Below are 19,012 nucleotides of genomic sequence, written 5' to 3' on the forward strand. Positions count from 1 at the left end.
ATATAGTTAACACTACTACATATAGAACACTTTAAAATGACTAAGATGGTAGATTTTATGTTATTTATTTATTTATTTAAACCACAATTTAAAATAGAGATTATGCTTTGGGGATCTGGCTGCCTTCGATTGGATCCTGGAGTCTCCTTTTAATAGAACTTCCTTTTAGACACTTTAAATTCCCTAAACCTCAGTTTTCCCATTTAAAGAATGGATTTTTTAAAGTAGAGTCTGGGCGCAGTGGCTCACATCTGTAATGCCAGCATTTTGGGAGGCTGAAGTGGGCAGATCATTTGAGGTCAGGAGTTCGCTGAGGCAGGAGAATTGCTTGGACCCAGGAGGCAGAGGTTGCAGTGAGCCGAGATTGCACCATTGCACTCCAGCCTGGGCGACCAGAGCAAAACTCCGTCTCAAAATAAATAAACAAACAAAATGTATTTAAATATGATTTGATTATATATCTCATTCTATGTCCTCTTTTTTTTTTTTCTGAGCCCTATTTTTTCCCTAAGATTAAATTTACTCAAATCTTCACTGTACAATTTTGGCAAATAAATGTACCCTATAACCTACATGCTATCATGATATATCATGATACGAGCATTTTGATATCTCCAGAAAGTTTCCTCCTGTTTCTTCCCAGGCAATCTTCCTCCCCTCATCCCTCTTCAAGGCATCTGCTACACTGACTCTGACTTCTTTGACTTTTTCACCTTAGTTTTGCCTGTTCCAGAATTTTAAGTAAATGGAATAATATAGTATATATTCTTTTGTGTCTGGCTTCTTTGGCTCAGTACCATATCTCTGAGATAAATCCATGTTGTTGGGCTAATCAGTAGTTTGCTGAATTGTATTTCACTGTACAGATATACTACAGTTTGTTTATCCATTCACCTTTTGATAGACTTTTGGGTTGTTCCCAGTTTTTTGTTTGTTTGGTTGTTTATTTTATGGTCATTAAAGCTCCTGTGAACGTTTTTGTACACATCATTTTGTGGACAAATGTTTTCATTTCCTTGTATAACTACCTAGGAGAAGGATCACTGGATCAAAAGGTAAATCTATATGTAACTTTATAAGAAACTCCAAAGTCTTTATCCAAAGTGACTGTATTATTGTACATTTTAAGCAGCAATTTATGAGAGTTCCAGTTGCTCCATAGCTCCATATCTTTGTCAACGTTTTGGCGTTTTCTGTCTTTTTTTTTTTTTTTTTTTTTTTTTCTGAGACAGAGTCTTGCTCTGTTGCCCAAGCTAGAGTGCAATAGCACAGTCTTGGCTCACTGCAACCTCAGCCTCCTGGGTTCAAGCAATTCTCATGCCTCAGCCTCCCTGTCTTTTAAATTTGAACCACTCTAATGGCTATGTTTTGATATCTCATTGTAGTTTTACTTTGTATTTCCCTGATGTTTACTGGTTATTTATCTTTCTTTGTCAAGTATATTCAAGTTTTCATCCCCTCCCTTTTTTTTCCCCCCTCTGAGACAGAGCCTCACTCTGTCACCCAGGTTGGAATGCAGTGGCACCATCATAGCTCACTGCAACCTCAAATTCCTGAGCTCAAGGGATCCTCCCTTTCACCTCAGCCTCCTGAGTAGCTGAGACTACAGGCCCTCACCACCGTTCCTGGCTAATCTTCTTTTTTTTTTTTTTTGAGATGGAGTCTCACTCTGTTACCCAGGCTGGAGTGCAGTGGTGTGGTCTCAGCTCACTGCAACCTCTACCTCCCGGGTTCAAGCGATTCTCCTGCCTCAGCCTCCTGAGTAGCTGGGATTACAGATGAGCACCACCACGCCCAACTAATTTTTGTATTTTTAGTAGAGACAGGGTTTCACTATGTCGGTCAGGCTGGTCTCGAACTCCTGACCTCATGATCAGCCCGCCTCAGCCTCCCAAAGTGCTAGGATTATAGGTGTGAGCCACTGTGTCTGGCAATTTTTTTTTTTTTTTTTTTAAGAGACTGAGTCTTGCTTTGTTGCCCAGGCTGGTTTCAAACTCCTGGGCTCAGGCAATCCTCCCACCTCAGCCTCCCAATGTGCTGGGATTACAGGCATGAGCCACTGTGCCTGGCCTCCTTTTTGGGTAGGATTGTTTGTCTTTTGACTATTCCATTGTGGGAATTACTTAATTTATATATTCTGGAAATTTACTTGATTTTTTCCTAATAGTGTTTTTTGATTAGTGAAAAATTTTAATTTTGATAAAGTTTATCAATTTTTCTTGTATAGCTCTTCCTTCCTTCCTTCCTTCCTCCCTCCCTCCCTCTCTCTTTCTTTATTTCTTTCTTGTCTTTTTTTTTTTTCTTTTTTGAGATGGAGTCTCGCTCTGTAGGCCAGGCTGGAGTGCAGTGGCATGATCTTGGCTTACTACAACCTCTGCCTCTCGGGTTCAAGTGGTTTTCCTGCCTCAGCCTCCCAAGTAGCTGGGACTACAGGTACACACCACCACACCCGGCTAATTTTTGTATTTTTAGTAGAGACGGGGTTTAGTCATGTTGGTCAGGCTGGTCTTGAACCCCTGACCTCAAGTGACCTGCCTGCCTGGGCCTAACAAAGTGTTGGGATTACAGGCGTGAGCCACCGCGCACCCAGCATGGTTGTTGCTTTCTATATCCTATCTAAGAGATTTTCATGTACCTCAGGTCACAAATATATTCTCCTATGTTTTTTCTTTTTTGAGACGGAGTCTCACTCTGTTCCCAGGCTGGAGGGCGGTAGCACAGTCTCGGCTCACTGCAACCTCTGCTGCCCAGGTTCAAGCAATTCTCCTGTCTCAGCCTCCTGAGTAGCTGGGACTACAGGCACCCACCACCATGCCCGGCTAATTTTTGTACTTTTGTATTTTTTTTTTTTTTGAGACGGAGTCTCACTCTGTCGCCCAGGCTTGAGTGCAATGGCACGACCTCAGCTCATTGCAACTTCCGCCTCCCAGGTTCAAGTGATTCTCCTGCCTCAGCCTCCTGAGTAGCTGGGATTACAGGTGCCTGCCACCATGCCCAGCTAATTTTTGTATTTTTAGTAGAGACAGGGTTTCACCAGGTTGGCCAGGTTGGTCTCGAACCCCTGACCTCAGACCATCCACCCGCCTCGGCCTCCCAAAGTGCTGGGATTACAGGCATGAGCCACCACGCCCAGCCTAATATTTGTATTTTTAGTAGAGATGAGGTTTCACCATATTGGTCAGGCTGGTCTCGAACTCCTGACCTCAGGTGATCCTCCTGCCTCGGCCTCCCAAAATGCTGGGATTACAGGCGTGAACCACTGCACCCGGCCACTCCTATGTTTTTTCTAGAAGTTTTATAACTTTAGCTTTGTGTTTCAGATTCATGATCCACATCAAATTAATTTTTAAGTATGTTAGATGACAAGATCCAAGGTTTGTTTTTCCCATATATATGTTCAGTTGTTCCAAAACTATTTATTGTAAAGACTCTCCTTTATCATTGAATTGCTTTGGTAACTTGGCTGAAAAGTGATTGACCATGTAAATGTAGATCTACTTTTGTACTCTATTCCGTTCCTTTGATTTTTTAGGGGTGTGTGTGTGTGTGTGGGTGGGTGTGTGTCTATCCTTATGCCAATACCACATTGTCTTGATTACCGAACCTATATAGAAAATCTTGGAATTAGATAATATAAGTCCTCCACTTTTGCTGTTCTTTTTCAAGACTGTTTTGGGTCTTCTAGGTCCTTTGCATTTCCACTTAAATTTTAGAATAAATTCATCAATTTTTGCAAAAAAAGCACGCTGGGATTCTGATTGGCATTGTGCTGAATCTGCAGAAAATTTTGAGGAGAAACAATGTCTTTAACAATTTTGAGGAGAAACAATGTCTTTAACAATAGTGAATCTTTGGTATTATGCAACAAGAAATCAAAATAAAACAAAATAGTGAATCTTCTAGTCTTCCAACATGATTTATCTTTCCATTTATTTAGATATTCTCTAATTTCCTCAACAAAGTTTTATAGTTTTCAATGTAGACATTTTGCACCTTTTGTTAAATTTATTCCTAAGTATTTGTTTTTTGACAATATTGTAAATGGAATTATTTCTTTAAATTTTAATTTCCAGTTGTTCTTAGCATATAGAAATAATGATTAATGTATACTATCTTGAATTTTGAGACTTAAATTTCTTTTTTTGAGACAGAGTCTCGCTCTGTCACCAGGCTGGAGTGCAGTGGCACGATCTCGGCTCACTGCAACCTCCACCTCCCAGGTTCAAGTGATTCCCCTGCCTCAGCCTCCTGAGTAGCTGGGACTACGGGCGCACACCTGGCTAATTTTTTTTTTTTATTTTAGTAGAGACAGGGTTTTACCATGTTGGCCAGGATGGTCTTGATCTCCTGACCTCGTGATCCGCCCGCCTTGGCCTCCCAAAGTGCTAGGATTACAGGCATGAGCTACCGCGCCCAGCCTAGATTTAAATTTCTTATGAATTCTAGTAAGTTTTTTTGTTGATTCTTTAGGATTTTCATCATATGTCACTTTCAAATAAAGACAGTTTTATTTCTTTCCAATCATTAGTCTCTTTATTTTTCTTGCTTTATTGCACTGGCTAGGACTTCTGGTACAACATTGAATAGGGGTGGAAACAGTGAACATCTTTGTCTTGTTTCCGATTTTAGCGGGGAAACATTCAATCTTTTACTATTAAGTATGATGTTAGCTGTCAGGTGTTTGTAGATGCCCTTTATCAGATTGAAAAAGGTCACTTCTATTCCTAGTGTGCTGAGAGTTTTTTAAAATAATGGATGGATGAGGCTAGGTGCAGTGGCTCACGCCTGTAATCCCAGCATGTTGGGAGGCCAAGGTGGGCAGATCACCTGAGGTTGGGAGGTCGAGACTAGCCTGACCAACATGGAGAAACCCCATCTCTACTAAAAATACAAAATTAACCGGATGTGGTGGTGCATGCCTGTAATCTCAGCTACTCAGGAGGGTGGGTCAGGAGAATTGCTTGAACCCAGGAGGCAGAGATTGCGGTGAGCCAAGATCGTGCCATTGCACTCCAGCCTGGGCAACAAGAGCAAAACTCTGTCTCAAATAATAATAATAATAATAATAATAATAATAATAATAGATGGATGTTGAACCTTGTCAAGTGCTTTTTTGGCATCAAGTGATATAATCATATGGATTTTTTTCTTTAGACTGCCAATATGGTGGGTTACACTGATTGATTTTTCAATATTGAACCTACCTTGCATTCCCAGGATAAACCTCACTTGGTCATTGTATATTTTTTAATACATTGCTGAATTTAATTTGCTAAAATTTTTGTTGGGAAATTTTATGTCTAAGTTCATAAAAGATACTGGTCTATAGTGTTTTTTTTCTTCTATTTTCTTTGTATATCTTTGATATCAGTGTAATTCTGGCCCCATAAAGTGAGTTGGGAAGTAGGAAGTATTCCTTTCTCTTTTGTTTTCTGCAAGAGATTATATAGATTTGTTGTTCTTTCTTTCTTTTTTTTTTTTTAAGATGGAGTCTCACTCTGTCACCCAGGCTAGTGTGCAGTGGCACGATCTTTGCTCAGTCTCCCAGGTTCAATCAATTCTCCTGCCCCAGCCTCCTGAGTTGCTGGGATTTACAGGTACCCGCCACTATGCCCAGCTAATTTTTGTATTTTTAGTAGAGGTGGGGTTTCACCATGTTGGCCAGGCTGGTGTCGAACTCCTGACCTCAAGTGATCCATCCTCCTCAGCCTTCCAAAGTGCTGGGATTATAGGCATGAGCCATGGTGCCTGGTGATTTGTCATTATTTCTTATCTAAATATTTGGATAGAATTCTCCAGAGAAACTATCTGGGCCTGGATATTTCTTTTTTAGAGTATTTTAAACTAAAAATTCAATTTAAAAAAAGTAGATATAAGACTATCCAAATAACTTATTTTATTTTGAATGAATTTCGGCAGTTTGTGGTTTTTGAGGTATTGGTTCATTTCATCTGAGGTGGCTTTATACATGAAGAGTTATTTATAGTAGTCCCTATTTTCATTTTAATGTCTGTAGAGTCTAGTGATACCCTCTTTTTCATTCCTGATATTAGTAATTTCCTTATTCTTTCTCTCTTTTTTACTGTATAAATGTTGCTGGAGTTATCAATTTTGTTGACCTTTTAAAAAAAAACTAGATTTTGGGCCGGGCATAGTGGCTCACGCCTGTACTCCTAGCACTTTGGGAGGCCGAGGTGGGCGGATTGCCTGATTTCAGGAGTTCGAGAACAGCCTGGGCAACACGGTGAAACCCCGTCTCTACTAAAATACAAAAAATTAGCTGGGCGTGGCAGTGTGCGCCTGTAGTCCCAGCCACTGCACTCCACCCTGGGCAACAGAGCGAGACTCCGTCTCAAAAAAAAAAAAAAAAAAAACCTGGATTTTGGTTTCATTGAGTTTTGTCTATTTTTCTATTTTTGATTTTATTGATTTCTGCTATTTATTAATACTTGCCTTCTGCTTGCTTTGGATTTATTTTACTTTTCTTGTTTTTTTTTTTTTTTTTTTTTTTTGAGATGGAGTTTTGCTCTTGTTGTCCAGGCTGGAGTGCAATGGCACGATCTCATCTCACTGCAACCTCCGCTTCCCAGGTTCAAGCGATTCTCCTGCCTCAGCCTCCCAAGTAGCTGGGATTACAGGCATGCACCACCACGCCCAGCTAATTTTGTATTTTTAGTAGAGACGGGGTTTCTCCATGTTGGTCAGGCTGGTCTTGAACTCCCGACCCCAGGTGACCCACCCGCTTCGGCCTCCCAAAGTGCTGGGATTGCAGGCGTGAGCCACCCCACCCAGCCACTTTTCTAGTTTTTTAAGGAGAAAGCTTAGACTATTAAGACTTTTTTCCTAATATAATCATTTATTTATTTTTATTTTTAAACAGGCTCTCACTCTGTTGCCCAGGCTGGAGTGTAATGACACAATCATGGCTCACTGCAACCTCAATCTTCCTGGGCTCAAGCAATCCTCCCACCTCAGCTTCCTGAGTAGCTGGGATACAGGCGTGCACCACCACGCCCAGCTAATTTTTGTATTTTCAGTAGAGTCTGGGTTTTACCATGTTGGCCGGGCTGGTCTCAAACTCCTGACCTCAAGTGATCCACCTGCCTTAGCTTGTCAAAGTGCTGGGATTATAGGCATGAGCCTGTAATGTGTCTGGGTGTGGTTTTATTTGTAAAAGGTGGAAGATTTATACCATCTAAAGAGAAACCAGAGTATGGTTTTATTTGTATTTATCTTACTTAGGGTTCTTGATCTTGTTTTTATAAGTTGATGGCTTTCACCAAATTTGAGAAATTTATTGCCATTATTCAAAATCTTTTGCTGCCTTATTTTGTTTCTCTTCTCTTCTGGACCCTTCAATAATATGTATGTTAAGTCACAGAATATTGTCTCACAGACTTCTTAGGTTCTATTTACTTTTCTTTAATCTTGATTCTCTTTTGTTTTCAGATTGAATAATTTCTATTGCTCTATAGTCAAACTCGCTGACTGTTTTGTCTGCCATTAAGCCCATTCAGTGAATTTTTTATTTCAATTATTATACCTTTAAGCCCATTCAGTGAATTTTTTATTTCAATTATTATACCTTTAAGCCCTATAGAAATACTACTCAGTTCTTTTTATTTTTATTTTTTTGAGACAGGGTCTCACTCTGTCACCCAGGCTGGAGTGCAGTGGCACAATTACAGCTTACTGCAGGCTCAACCTTCTGGGCTCAAGCAATCCTCTGGCTTCTGCTTCCCAAATAGGTGGGACACAGGTGCATGCCACCATGCTTGGCTAATCTTTGTAGTTTTTGTACATATTGCCCAGGCTAGTGTTCTTTTTTATAGTTTGTGTTTTTTTGCTTAGATTCCCAACTTTTGAATTTTGTATGCATACATTCTTTTAATTTTTTTTTTTTTTTTGAGACGGAGTCTCACTCTGTCGCCAGGCTGGAGTGCAGTGGTGCAATGTTGGCTCACTGCAACCTCTGCCTCCCAGGTTCAAGTGATTCTCCTGCCTCAGCCTCCCGAGTAGCTGGGACTACAGGTGCGTGCCACCACACCCAGCTAATTTTTTGTATTTTTGGTAGAGACAGGGTTTCACCATGTTGGCCAGGATGGTCTCGATCTCTTGACCTCGTGATCCGCCCACCTTGGCCTCCCAAAGTGCCGGGATTACAGGCGTGAGCCACTGCACCCAGCCATATTCTTTTAATTCTTTGGCCATATTTATAATGCCTGCTAAAGTTCTTGTCTGCTAATGAACCAACATTTGGGTCATCTCATAGTATTTTATTTCTTTATTTTTATTTATCTATTATTTTAATTTTTTAAGCAATATGGTCTTGCTATGTTGCCCAGGCTGGTCTGGAACTCCTGGCCTCAAGCAATCCACCTACCTTGGCTTCCCAAAGTGCTGGGATTATAGGTGTGAGCCACTGCGGCCAACTGGTCTTAGAGTATTGACTACTTTTTTCTCTCGAGTGTGGATTATATTTTTCTGGTTTCTTTCTTTTCTTTTCTTTTCTTTTTTTGTGTATCTAGTGGGTTTTTTTGTTTTGTTTTGTTTTGAGATAGAATCTTGCTTTGTTACCCAGGCTTCTGGAGTGCAGTGGCGCAATCTCAGCTCACTGCAACCTCTGCCACCCGAGTTCAAGTGATTCTTCTGCCTCAGCCTCCCGAGTAGGTGGAATTGCAGGTGCCTGTCACCATGCCCGGCTAATTTTTGTATTTTTAGTAGAGATGCGGTTTTGCCATGTGGGCTAGGCTGGTCTCAAACACCTGACCTCAAGTGATCCTCCTGCCTTGTCCTCCCAAAGTTCTGGGATTACAGGTGTGAGCCACTGCACCTGGCCATATCTAGTGGTTTTAAGTTTGGATGCTGGACATCATGAATTATGCATGATGCAGTGATTCATTGTAGAGTCTCTGGATTCTGTTTGTTCTTCTAAAGAGTGATAAATAAATAAATAAATATATATATATATATATACACACACACACACACTAATGTGTATATATACACATTTTATATATATATTTTAGTCAGGGTCTTGCTCTGTCGCCTAAGCTGGAGTGAAGTGGTGTGATCATACCTCACTATAACCTCAAGCTCTCAGGCTCAAGTGATCCTCTTGCCTCAGCCTCCCGAGTAGCTAGGACTACAGGTGTGCACCACCATGCTTGGCTAATTTTTAAACAATTATTTTAGAGATGAGGATCTTGCTGTGTTGCTCAGGCTGGTCTCAAACTCCTGGCCTAAAGTGATCCTTCCACCTCTGCCTCCCAAATAATTGGGATTACAGGCATGAACCACCTTGCCCAGCCTAAAGAGTTATTTTTATTTGAGCAATCCATTAACTTCACATTCTAAATCTACTGTGGTCAGCAGCAATCGAAATCTTATTAGTTATTTCAGCCTCCAGTGCTATTTTTTATTGGGTCCCCTGAGATCCTTTCCTCCTCATTCCACACCCCCCAGCATGTGTAGTTTATCAGTCACGCCAAACTGCACATGAAAGGATTTCACACTTTCACAATTTACACTCTGTTTCTCTGGCTTCTCTGATTGCCTCAAACTTTACCTCTAGCCAGTAAGTCTGTGGCTTCTGCTGCCCACACCATGTGGATTGTGGGTGTCCTTGGACAAAAAGCTGCAAAGCTGCAGATCTCATCAAGTGCAGTTTCTTTTTTTCCCCAAGACTAGTTTTTTTTTGTTTGGTTGGGTTTTTTTTGTTTGTTTCTTTGTTTGTTTTTGAGACAGAGTTTCACTCTTGTCACCCAGGCTGGAGGACAATGGTGTGATCTCGGCTCACTGCAACCTCTGCCTCTCAAGTTCAAGTGATTCTCCTGCCTCCAGGAGGCAGGAGATTACAGGCTCATGCCTGTAATCCCAGCACTTTGGGAGGCTGAGGTGGGCCGATCACTTGAACCCAGGAGTTTGAGACCAGCCTGGGCAACATGGCAAAACCCCATCTCTACAGAAAATACAAAAGCCAGATGTGGTGGCACATGCCTGTGGTCCCAGCTACTTGGGAGACTGAGGTGGGAGGATTGCTTGAGCCCAGGAGGTGGAGGTTACAGTGAACCAAGATTGCACCACTGTGCTCCAGCCAGGGTGACAGGGTGAGACCCTGTCTCAAATAATAATAATAATAATAATAATAATAATAATAACAACAATAATAATACCTATTGTTCTGATTGCCAATCTATTGTTTATAATCTGTTTCATGTTTAGAGACTTTTAGAGGAGGCTGTAGAGTCTCCTACTGTCTTCTGCCTTACTGTTTAACCAATTCATGGTGAGGAAACTATTCTAACCTAATCTTTCTTGCTGCTAATGAACCAGCTCTTAATCTGTTTATTTTAATCAAGAATAGCATGGGAGCTGGGCATGGTGGCACTCACATGTAGTCCCAGCTACTCAGGGGGCTGAGGCAGGAGCATCACTTGAGCCCAATTCAAGACCAGCCTGGGCAGCATAGCAAGACCTTGTCTCAAAAAATAAAAATAAAAATAAAAATAGCATAGGAAGGAACCCTTTGCTTTCCACAGTCTCATTTTGAACTGTCTTTTCTTCCAGCACTTAACCTCCATAGAAACCACCCCAGAATCCACCACCCAACTCTCAATCTCCCCAAAGTCTCCGCTAACCCTGGCTGTGACCGCCAGCTCTGAGTACAGTGGCCCAGAGACGGACAGGGTGGTATCCTTTAAATGCAAGAAGCAGCAGACCCCTCCACACTTAACCCAGAAGAAAATGTTAAAATCTTTTCTGCCCACAAAATCCAAGAGCTTCTGGGAGAGTCCGAACACAAACTGGACTTTGCTAAAGCGTGACATGAACAAGCCACATTTGATATCTGAGCTACTCACCAAGCTTCAACTGAGTGGGAAGCTCTCCTTCTTCCCAGCTCACTACAACCCCAAGCTGGGGATGAATAACCTGTCACGTGAGTGCCAATGTGTACAGGGATGTGCCAGGAGCTTAAAGGGGAGAGGGACCGATAGAACCAGTCCTAATCTTTGGGGAGCTCCCAGTCTTTGGAGGGGGGACAGCCCCTGTCTTCAGGGAAACCCCAGTCTGATGGTGGAGACACAGTCCATACCATTAGGAAGTCTCTAGTCTGATTGGGAAGACAAAAAAGATAAAAACAGATTGCTGTCCAATTCCCTTCTTCACCACTTCCTGGTTCTCATTCACATGAGGCTCATTCAGCTGAGGCTGCACCAGTTACTGATGTTAAGTATGAAAAAATGGGGAAGAAAAACTATTTGGAGAAAAGGAGCAATGGCTGATTCTGGCTCAAAGAGCTTTGAATGGCAGTTACAGGCCATGGGACCCTACTGGGAGGTGGTCTTCACCAGGAATTTGTGCTGAATCCAGCAGCACAAATTGCTGATGCTTCTGACTTTGCCTTTCCAGAAAACCCCTCCCTGCCTGGGGAGTGCCACTCCCGCAGTGACAGCTCTGGCGAGAAGAGGCAGCTGGATGTGTCCTCCCTCCTCTTGCAGAGTCCTCAGAGCTATAATGTTACTCTGAGGGACCTGCTGGTGATTGCCACTCCAGCCCGACTGGATCCAAGGCCTTGTAGAAGCCACACAAGTGCTATGAGGGACCCATGTATGCAGGATCAAGAAGCATACAGCCATTGCCTGATCTCTGGCCAAAAAGGATGTGAGAGGAGCTAGGTAGGCCCACACATATTCCCTTAATGAATTTGGTGCGTTGGCAGGTGCTCTGTGTTTTTCTGGAATGTTGGGTAGGTAGGAGGATGGATGGATTGATAAAGACATACAGGTAAGTAGACAATGAAGACTTAGTAAAAATGTGACCCTGGCTGGGTGCAGTGGCTCATGCCTATAATCCCAGCACTTTGGGAGGCCAAGGCAGGAGGATCCCTTGTGCCCAGGAGTTTGAGACCAGCCTGGGCAACATAAGGGAGACCCCATCTCTACAAAAAATTTAAAAATTAGCTGGGTGTGGTGGCACATGCCTGTGGTCCCAGCTACTTGAGAGGCTGAGGTGAGAAGATTACTTGATGCAAGGGGTTCAAGACTAGCCTGGGCAACATAGCAAGACCCTGTCTCTACAAACAATTTAAAAATTAGGCCAGGTGCAGTGGCTCATGCCTGTAATCCCAGCACTTTGGGAGGCCGAGGTGGGTGGATCGCGAGGTCAGGAAATCGAGACCATTCTGGCTAACACAGTGGAACCCCGTCTCTACTAAAAATACAAAAAATTAGCTGGGCATGGTGGCACCCGCCTGTGGTCCCAGCCACTCGGGAGGCTGAGGCAGGAGAATTGCTTGAACCCGGGAGGGAGAGGTTGCAGTGAGCTGAGATTGTGCCACTGCACTCCAGCCTGGGTGACAGAGTGAGACTCTGTCTCAAAAAAAAAATAATAATAATTAAAAAATTAGCTGGGTGTGGTGGAGCATGCCTATGGTCCTAGCTACTTGGGAGGCCAAGGTAGGAGGATTGATTGAGCCCAGAGCTGAAGGTTGCAGTGAGTCGGGATTGCACCACTGCACTCCAGCCTGGGTGACAGAGCAGCACTCTGTCTCCAAAAAAAAAAGTGACCCCCTTGCTATGTATTAATATATTTCTGGTAGAACTGATCTGCCCCCACTAGGCACTTTGCCTTGTCTTCCACTTATGGCTAAAATTGAGATAGTCATATATGGAGATCCCAGAAGTAGAACCATGTCAACCATAATGGGTTGATTTTCACACCCTTCAAGCTATGCCGCCTGGTCTAGGCCTAGATCACTTGCCCCAAAGGCTGGCCCTGTAATGGAGTGTGCTGAGGGGACAGAGCAACAGGACAGCAGAGACTGAGATGTGGAACCAAAGGCCTTTGAGAAGCTTTGGTTCCACCGTGCAAAAGGCCCCAGGAGATGGTAAGATGCCCTCCGTCTGAACTTCAGTGCTTCTGAGGGAAGGTCATATGTAAAAACTTCGGAGAACTCCACAACATAGAGCTGTGGAATTAAGGGATCTTTGCTGCTTGACTGTCTAAAGAAGAAGGCTAGAGATTTGAATCATCTCCCTCCACCCTGCCACCCAAAGCTTACTGTGAGCAGATACTCTGACCTGGCCCCTTGTGACCAGTAGCTCACACTGCAGGAGGGCCTGCAAGGAAACATCCAGCCCATAGAGATCACCTTGGGTTCCTGTAAAAATGCATATTCCAGGGCCTTCTCCCAGAAATTCTGATTCAGTGGTCCTGGGTGGAGAGCCCAGGAATCTGCATTTTATGAAGCTCCTCTAGTTGATTCTGATAGTCCTCTCACCATGCTCAGAGAAGAGCTGGGCCTGATGTTTCCCCATTTCCCTGATGATAGGAATCATATGAGGGCCCTTGTTTAAGCCTGTAGTTTCTCAGGCCAAACCCCCTGGGAATTCTGGCATAAGAGGGCTGGGAAGGGGCCCTGGGAATTTGTCTTTTGAACAAGTCTTTTAAATATGGGTAATAGGTCAGGCACGGTGGCTCATGCCTGTAATCCCAGCACTTTGGGAGGCCGAGGTGGGCAGATCACTAGGTCAGGAGTTTGAGACCAGCCTAGCCAATATGGTGAAACCCCATCTCTACTAAAAATACAAAAAGTAGCCGGGCATGATGGCACGCGCCTGTAGTCCCAGCTACAGTTGTGGTGAGCCGAGATCACGCCACTGCGCTCCTGCCTGGGAGACAGAGCGAGACTCCATCTCAAAAACACAAAACAAAACAAAACAAAACAACAACAACAACAAAAACATACGGGTAATAAGTACTTGTCTTACATGTAGACCCAGGCCTGGGCAGAGGAGCCTGTTACAGCCAGCCCTGACCTGTGGGCCTGTTATTGGAGCAAAACTCTGATCCCTAAGGAGTTCCAACCCACTACCACTATCTTCAATTCTTGTGCCTCAGCCTCTTGAGTAGCTGGGGCTAAAGGCATGTGCCTCCATGCCCGGACAATTTTTGTATTTCTAGTAGATATAGGGTTTTGCCATGTTGGACAAGTTGTTCTCGAAATCCTGGCCTCCCAAAATGCTAGGATTACAGATATGAGCCACCGCACCCAGTCTGTTTCTACTATTTAAAAAAGGATGATGTAGCACATTACAATGAAAACTTGTATTCAGTAGGACTGTTAAATGAAATAATAATGATCAGAAGCTACACGAAGAAAAGGAAGAGATCATTATATGAAGAGGGTGTGATAAAGTGCTTCCTGCATTGACCATTGAATTTAGCTCTGAACCTCTTAGCAGAAAAGGCCAGGCACAGCATCCTGTTTCGGACCTTTTTGTCTGTCCAATCATACTAGAGAGTCTCTAGTGGCATGGACTATGTCTCTGCCATCAGATGGGGGTCTCCCTGAAGACAGGAACTTTATTCCTTCCCTCAAGATTGGGGGCTCCTCAAAGATTGGGACTGGTTCTGTTGGTTTCTCTCCCCACCCCCAAGCTCCAGGTACATCCCTGTGTACACTGGCCCTCACCCGCTTGGAGCTGTAGTGAGGTGGGAAACAGGGAGAACTTCCCCATCAGTTGAACCTTGGTGAATACCTCTGACATCAGATGCTGATTCTTTGTGTCACTTTTTAGCAACGTGGGCTAGATTCCCCAAGAAGCTCTGGTATTTTGTAGGCAGACAGGGTTTCAATATTTTCTCCTAGATGAGTAAAAATAAGTTTAGTAGTTCCTTAGGGAAGACTTCTTTCCCTGAAAGAGCAGTTTATCATGTGGCGTCTTAGATCTTTTCTGCCATAATAAACAATGGCTGAGGGCATGGCCATGTGTTAGTATTAGTCATGGTGCTGGGCATGGTGGCGAGTGCCTGTGGTCCCAGCTACTGGGGAGGCTGAGGCAGAAGGATTGCTTGAGTCCAGGAGTTCTGGGCTGTAATGCGCTACCCTGATCAAGTATCTGCACTAAGTTTGGCATCAGTATGGTGGCCTCCCAGGAGCTGGGGACCACCAGGTTGCCTAAGGAGGGGTAAACCAAGACAGAAATGGAGCAGGTCAAAACTCCCATGCTCATCAGTAGTGAGATCACGCTGGTGAATATCCACTGCTCTCCAGCCTAGGCAACATAGCAAGACCCCATCTCTAAAAAAAGAAAAAATCAGGATGATAGATGGTGATAGTTACCCTTTTTTGCTAGCCGACTATAAAGGCGCCAGCACTCTTCTAGATAAATATTTTATCTAATTGAATTTCAATCACAGTTGTACACTTTATTTTTATTTTCTTTGGAGACAGTCTTGTTCTGTTGTCCAGGCTGGAGTGCAGTGGTAGGATCATGGCTCACTATAATCTCAAACTCCAGGGTTCAAACGATCCTCCTGCCTCAGCCTCCCATGTAGCTAGGACTACAGGTGCACATCATGATGTCCAGCTAATTTAAAAAGTATTTTTGTAGCACAGGGTCTCCCATGTTGCCCAGGCTCGTCTTGAACTCCTGCCCTCAAACAATCCTCTTGCTTCAGCTTCCCAAAGCTCTGGGATTACAGACGTGAGTCATAGCACTTGGCCTTGAGCTTTAGAAAAGAAAAAAAAGCTGATACTCAAAGAGCATAAGGCTTAACATTCAGCAGGTCCCCCAGTTTTAATTGTCACAGCAAGGATTTGAGTCAGATGCTTCTGATTCTCAAGCCCCAAACTCTTGAAGTCATACTATCTGTCTGTTAAATGATACTTTTCATATTAGTCTTTAGTTAGAGCTGAGGTGACAATAAGTGGCTCTTCAGTGGAGGCATTTCTGCAGGTAGCAGATATGACAAAGACCAAGCAGAGCCTCCTAGAATACCGTATGGGGTCACGAGATCTCAGAGCTGGCCCCCTGCTTTTAGGCCAAATAATGTCTTCTAAAAGTTCTCTCCAAACTAATCGGACCATAAAGGACTTACACATAAAAAAGCAGACTCCCAAAAGACTATATACAGCAGAATGTCCATTGGAATGCATGATATTAATGCATTGATTTGCAGACGGAGCAGAATGTGGTTTGAAAAGAGGGCTTCTGCACAATAAATAATGGTTGAAGGAAAGAAGGAAGAGCAAGCAGAGGCCTCAATGGAGGATCAGGGGTTTCTTTGGAAAGCGTAAGAGTAATAACACCTTCCACACATCAGGTTTACAGATCATATCTCATAGAATCCTCACATTGACAATGTGAGGTTGGCAAGGCAGACGTTATTACCTTATGCCCAGTTTGCAAGTGAAGAAACAAGGTTGAGGATGTTAAATGACTTGCCCAACCTCACACAAGTGATGGACTGGACAAACAGCTCTATGTTTCCTTCTCTACCATCTGGCCATGAACTTGGCACCCATCCTGACCCATGTGAGGAATGGCGCCCTGACACATTCCTGCATTTTTCTGCTTTAGTGGCTAGAATATCATTCTTCTTCCTCTGGACCCACTTTCACAGTGGGTTGGTCACTGAGTCCATGGTGCAGATCTGTATAAGAGTTGAATTCTAGGGGATAAACAACCTATTTTGTAGGAGCTTCCTTTTTTTTTGAGTCAGGTTCTCACTGTGTCATCCAGGCTGGAGTGCAGTGGCACTATCATGGCTCACTGCAGCCTCAACTTCCCAGGCTCAGGAGATTCTCCCACTTCTGCCTCCTGAGTAGCTGAGGTGACAGGTGCTTGTCACCATGCCTGGCTAACTTTCCTTTTCTTTTCTTTTTTCTTTTTGGAGTCTCCCTCTGTTGCCCAGGCTGGAGTGCAGTGGCACGATCTCAGCTCACTGCAACCTCTGCTTCCCAGGTTCAAGCTATTCTCCTGCCTCAGCCTCCCGCTAGCTAACTTTTTCTTTCTGTTTTTTTGTTTGTTTGTTTGTTTTGTTTTGTTTTTAGAGACAGAGTCTTGCTCTGTCGCTCAGGCTGGAATGCAGTGGTGTGATCTTGGCTCACTGCTACTTTCACCTCCCAGGTTCAACTGATTCTCCTGCCTCAGCCTCCTGAGTAGCTGAGACTGCAGGTGTGCCACTGTTCCTGGCTAATTTTTGGATGTAGCTTTAGTAGAGATGGGGTTTCTCCATGTTGACGAGGCTGGTCTCAAATTCTTGACCTCAAGTGATCCACCTGTCTCAGCCTCCCAAAGAGCTGGGATTACAGGCATGAGCCACTGTGCCTGGCCTCATTTGTAGGATTTTAAGGATGACTCATGGCTTGGTAAAGTGGGATGCCTGGCATCTTACCGAATCAATGGTACCTGCAATGATGGTGATGCTGTTGCTGATGAGGATGATACTGTGCTGATGGTGATGAGCCCAGCGTGAACTGGCCCAAGACACACTTCCCACTGGTGTACTAAAAGCTTTGCATATATTGTCTCAGTCCTCGGGGCATTGTTGTTGTCTCTTTCCAAATGGGGAAACCAAGGCTGAGAGAGGTTGAGTAACTTGTCCAAGGGCATACAGCTTCTTAACCACTATAACATTCTCTCCAGCCAGCCATCTTGGCTGCTCTTAAATGATCCATATCCAATATTTCAGGCAAGAAGGCTACAGAAAGATGAATGTTGTGTAGGTAGAATGAGTTTCTGGTGACTACAGATATAAGTCACCTAAGCGTCTCTTGATCCACTAGATAGGAATGGTGATGATGAGTTCATTGACTTTAATATTCTGGAGGCCATTTTAAAGGAAAATCTAAAAAAAAAAATTTTTTTTTCCAGAATCAGACTGGATCTCTGCCACTTTTCCCTTCCTACCTCTTAACTTGCAGGAAACAATGTGTCTCTTCCGACAGTGTCTCCAATGTTCACAGAATCAACTGAAGTTTTGTTTGCTCATCTAGATATACTGGTCTTCCATTAGTTCCTAGTAGCAGCAATGGGGCCAACAGCCCTGCCTCTGTTCCCTCCCAGTTAGCTTACAGTGCTACAGGACCATGATTTCTGGGATTGGATTGGTGCTGCCCCAGGACACACTCCAGTTGCCCTACCAGTGGCACTTCTCTGGGTTCTTCACATGGCACCATCATCCAGAATACTCCCCCAGATAAAGCAACTTCGGGAGTAGTGTTTCAGAGAAGGACTCATGATTTCCAGGAGTCAAAAGCCCTCAGTCCACCAACAGAACTATGCCAGTTGGTCTTCATCTCCAAGATAAAAGATGAGGTCAGGGATGGGCATGGTGCATAACTCTGAGCCCTGAGTGAGAGAACTGAGGCAGCTGCAACTTCACAGGGTCAAGGCCCGACCTCCGCCCATCCCCACCAGCCCAAAGACTTGCCACCTCAGTGCCCGAGCATCCTCTGGTGACCTCCCTCACCAGCCCAACTTAATCTCACCAGTGAAAACAGAGGTGAGGCGAGAGTACCCAGCCTGAAGATGCTTCTTCTATCAACCTGCAGAAATGTTACACTTTCCCTTCAGGCATCCATTAATAAAAGAAATTGCCATGCTTACTGCCAGGAGGAGGAGCCTGATTTGGAGGGATAATGGGAAAGGAGGGTTGTGGGGAGACAGTTATCCTGAGTACCCCTCACTAAGAAAGCTCCAGGCTGGGCGCAGTGGCTCATGCATGTAATCCCAGCACTTTGGGAGGTTGAGGCAGGCAGATCACCCAAGGTCAGGAGTTCAAGACCAGCTTGGCAAACATGGCGAAACCCCGTCTCTACTAAAAATACAAAAATTAGCCAGGCATGGTGGCGGGCATGGTAGCTAGTAGTCCTAGCTACTCAGGAAGCTGAGACAGGAGAATCGCTCGAACCTGGGAGGCAGAGGTTGCAGTGAGCTGAGATCGCGCCACTGCACTCCAGCCTGGGCAACAGAGTGAGACTCCGTCTAAAAAAAAAAGCTCCAAATACATTAAAAATAGGAAGATTTGAAGACTTTCTTGGGACAAATGGTCTACAGTAAGCCCTGCCCTCCTTGCTAGGAGCCCAGAGCCTGACGTGGACGTTGCCCTGTCTGGGCAACTGACTCCACCAACTCTGCCCAGCACAGGGCCTGGCTAGACCGCAGGCATAACATCTTTCCTTATCTGCCAGCTCACTCTCTGCCCTTTCCAGGAATGTGAT

General features: G+C 44.1%; 1 protein-coding gene across 15 annotated transcripts in view; it reads left to right on the forward strand.

The window, feature by feature from the left end:
• Nucleotides 1-18,403, forward strand: part of TTLL6 (tubulin tyrosine ligase like 6) — a 55,016-nt gene extending 36,613 nt beyond the window's left edge. For 10 of the 15 annotated variants that reach the window (XM_063798285.1, XM_063798289.1, XM_054671219.2 and 7 more), the window contains 3 exons: nt 10,570-10,939; nt 11,413-11,678; nt 17,664-18,403. In XM_063798285.1, the coding sequence (XP_063654355.1) occupies nt 10,570-10,939; nt 11,413-11,678 (636 nt within the window). In that variant the 3' untranslated portion in view covers nt 17,664-18,403. The remainder of the gene's footprint in view (nt 1-10,569; nt 10,940-11,412; nt 11,679-17,663) is intronic. The other 5 variants (XM_063798292.1, XM_063798293.1, XM_054671223.2 and 2 more) reach the window with 2 other exon arrangements.
• Nucleotides 18,404-19,012: the final 609 nt, after the last annotated feature.

This window comes from Pan troglodytes, chromosome 19 (genome assembly GCF_028858775.2).
Source record: "Pan troglodytes isolate AG18354 chromosome 19, NHGRI_mPanTro3-v2.0_pri, whole genome shotgun sequence".
NCBI classification, from domain to species: domain Eukaryota; kingdom Metazoa; phylum Chordata; class Mammalia; order Primates; family Hominidae; genus Pan; species Pan troglodytes.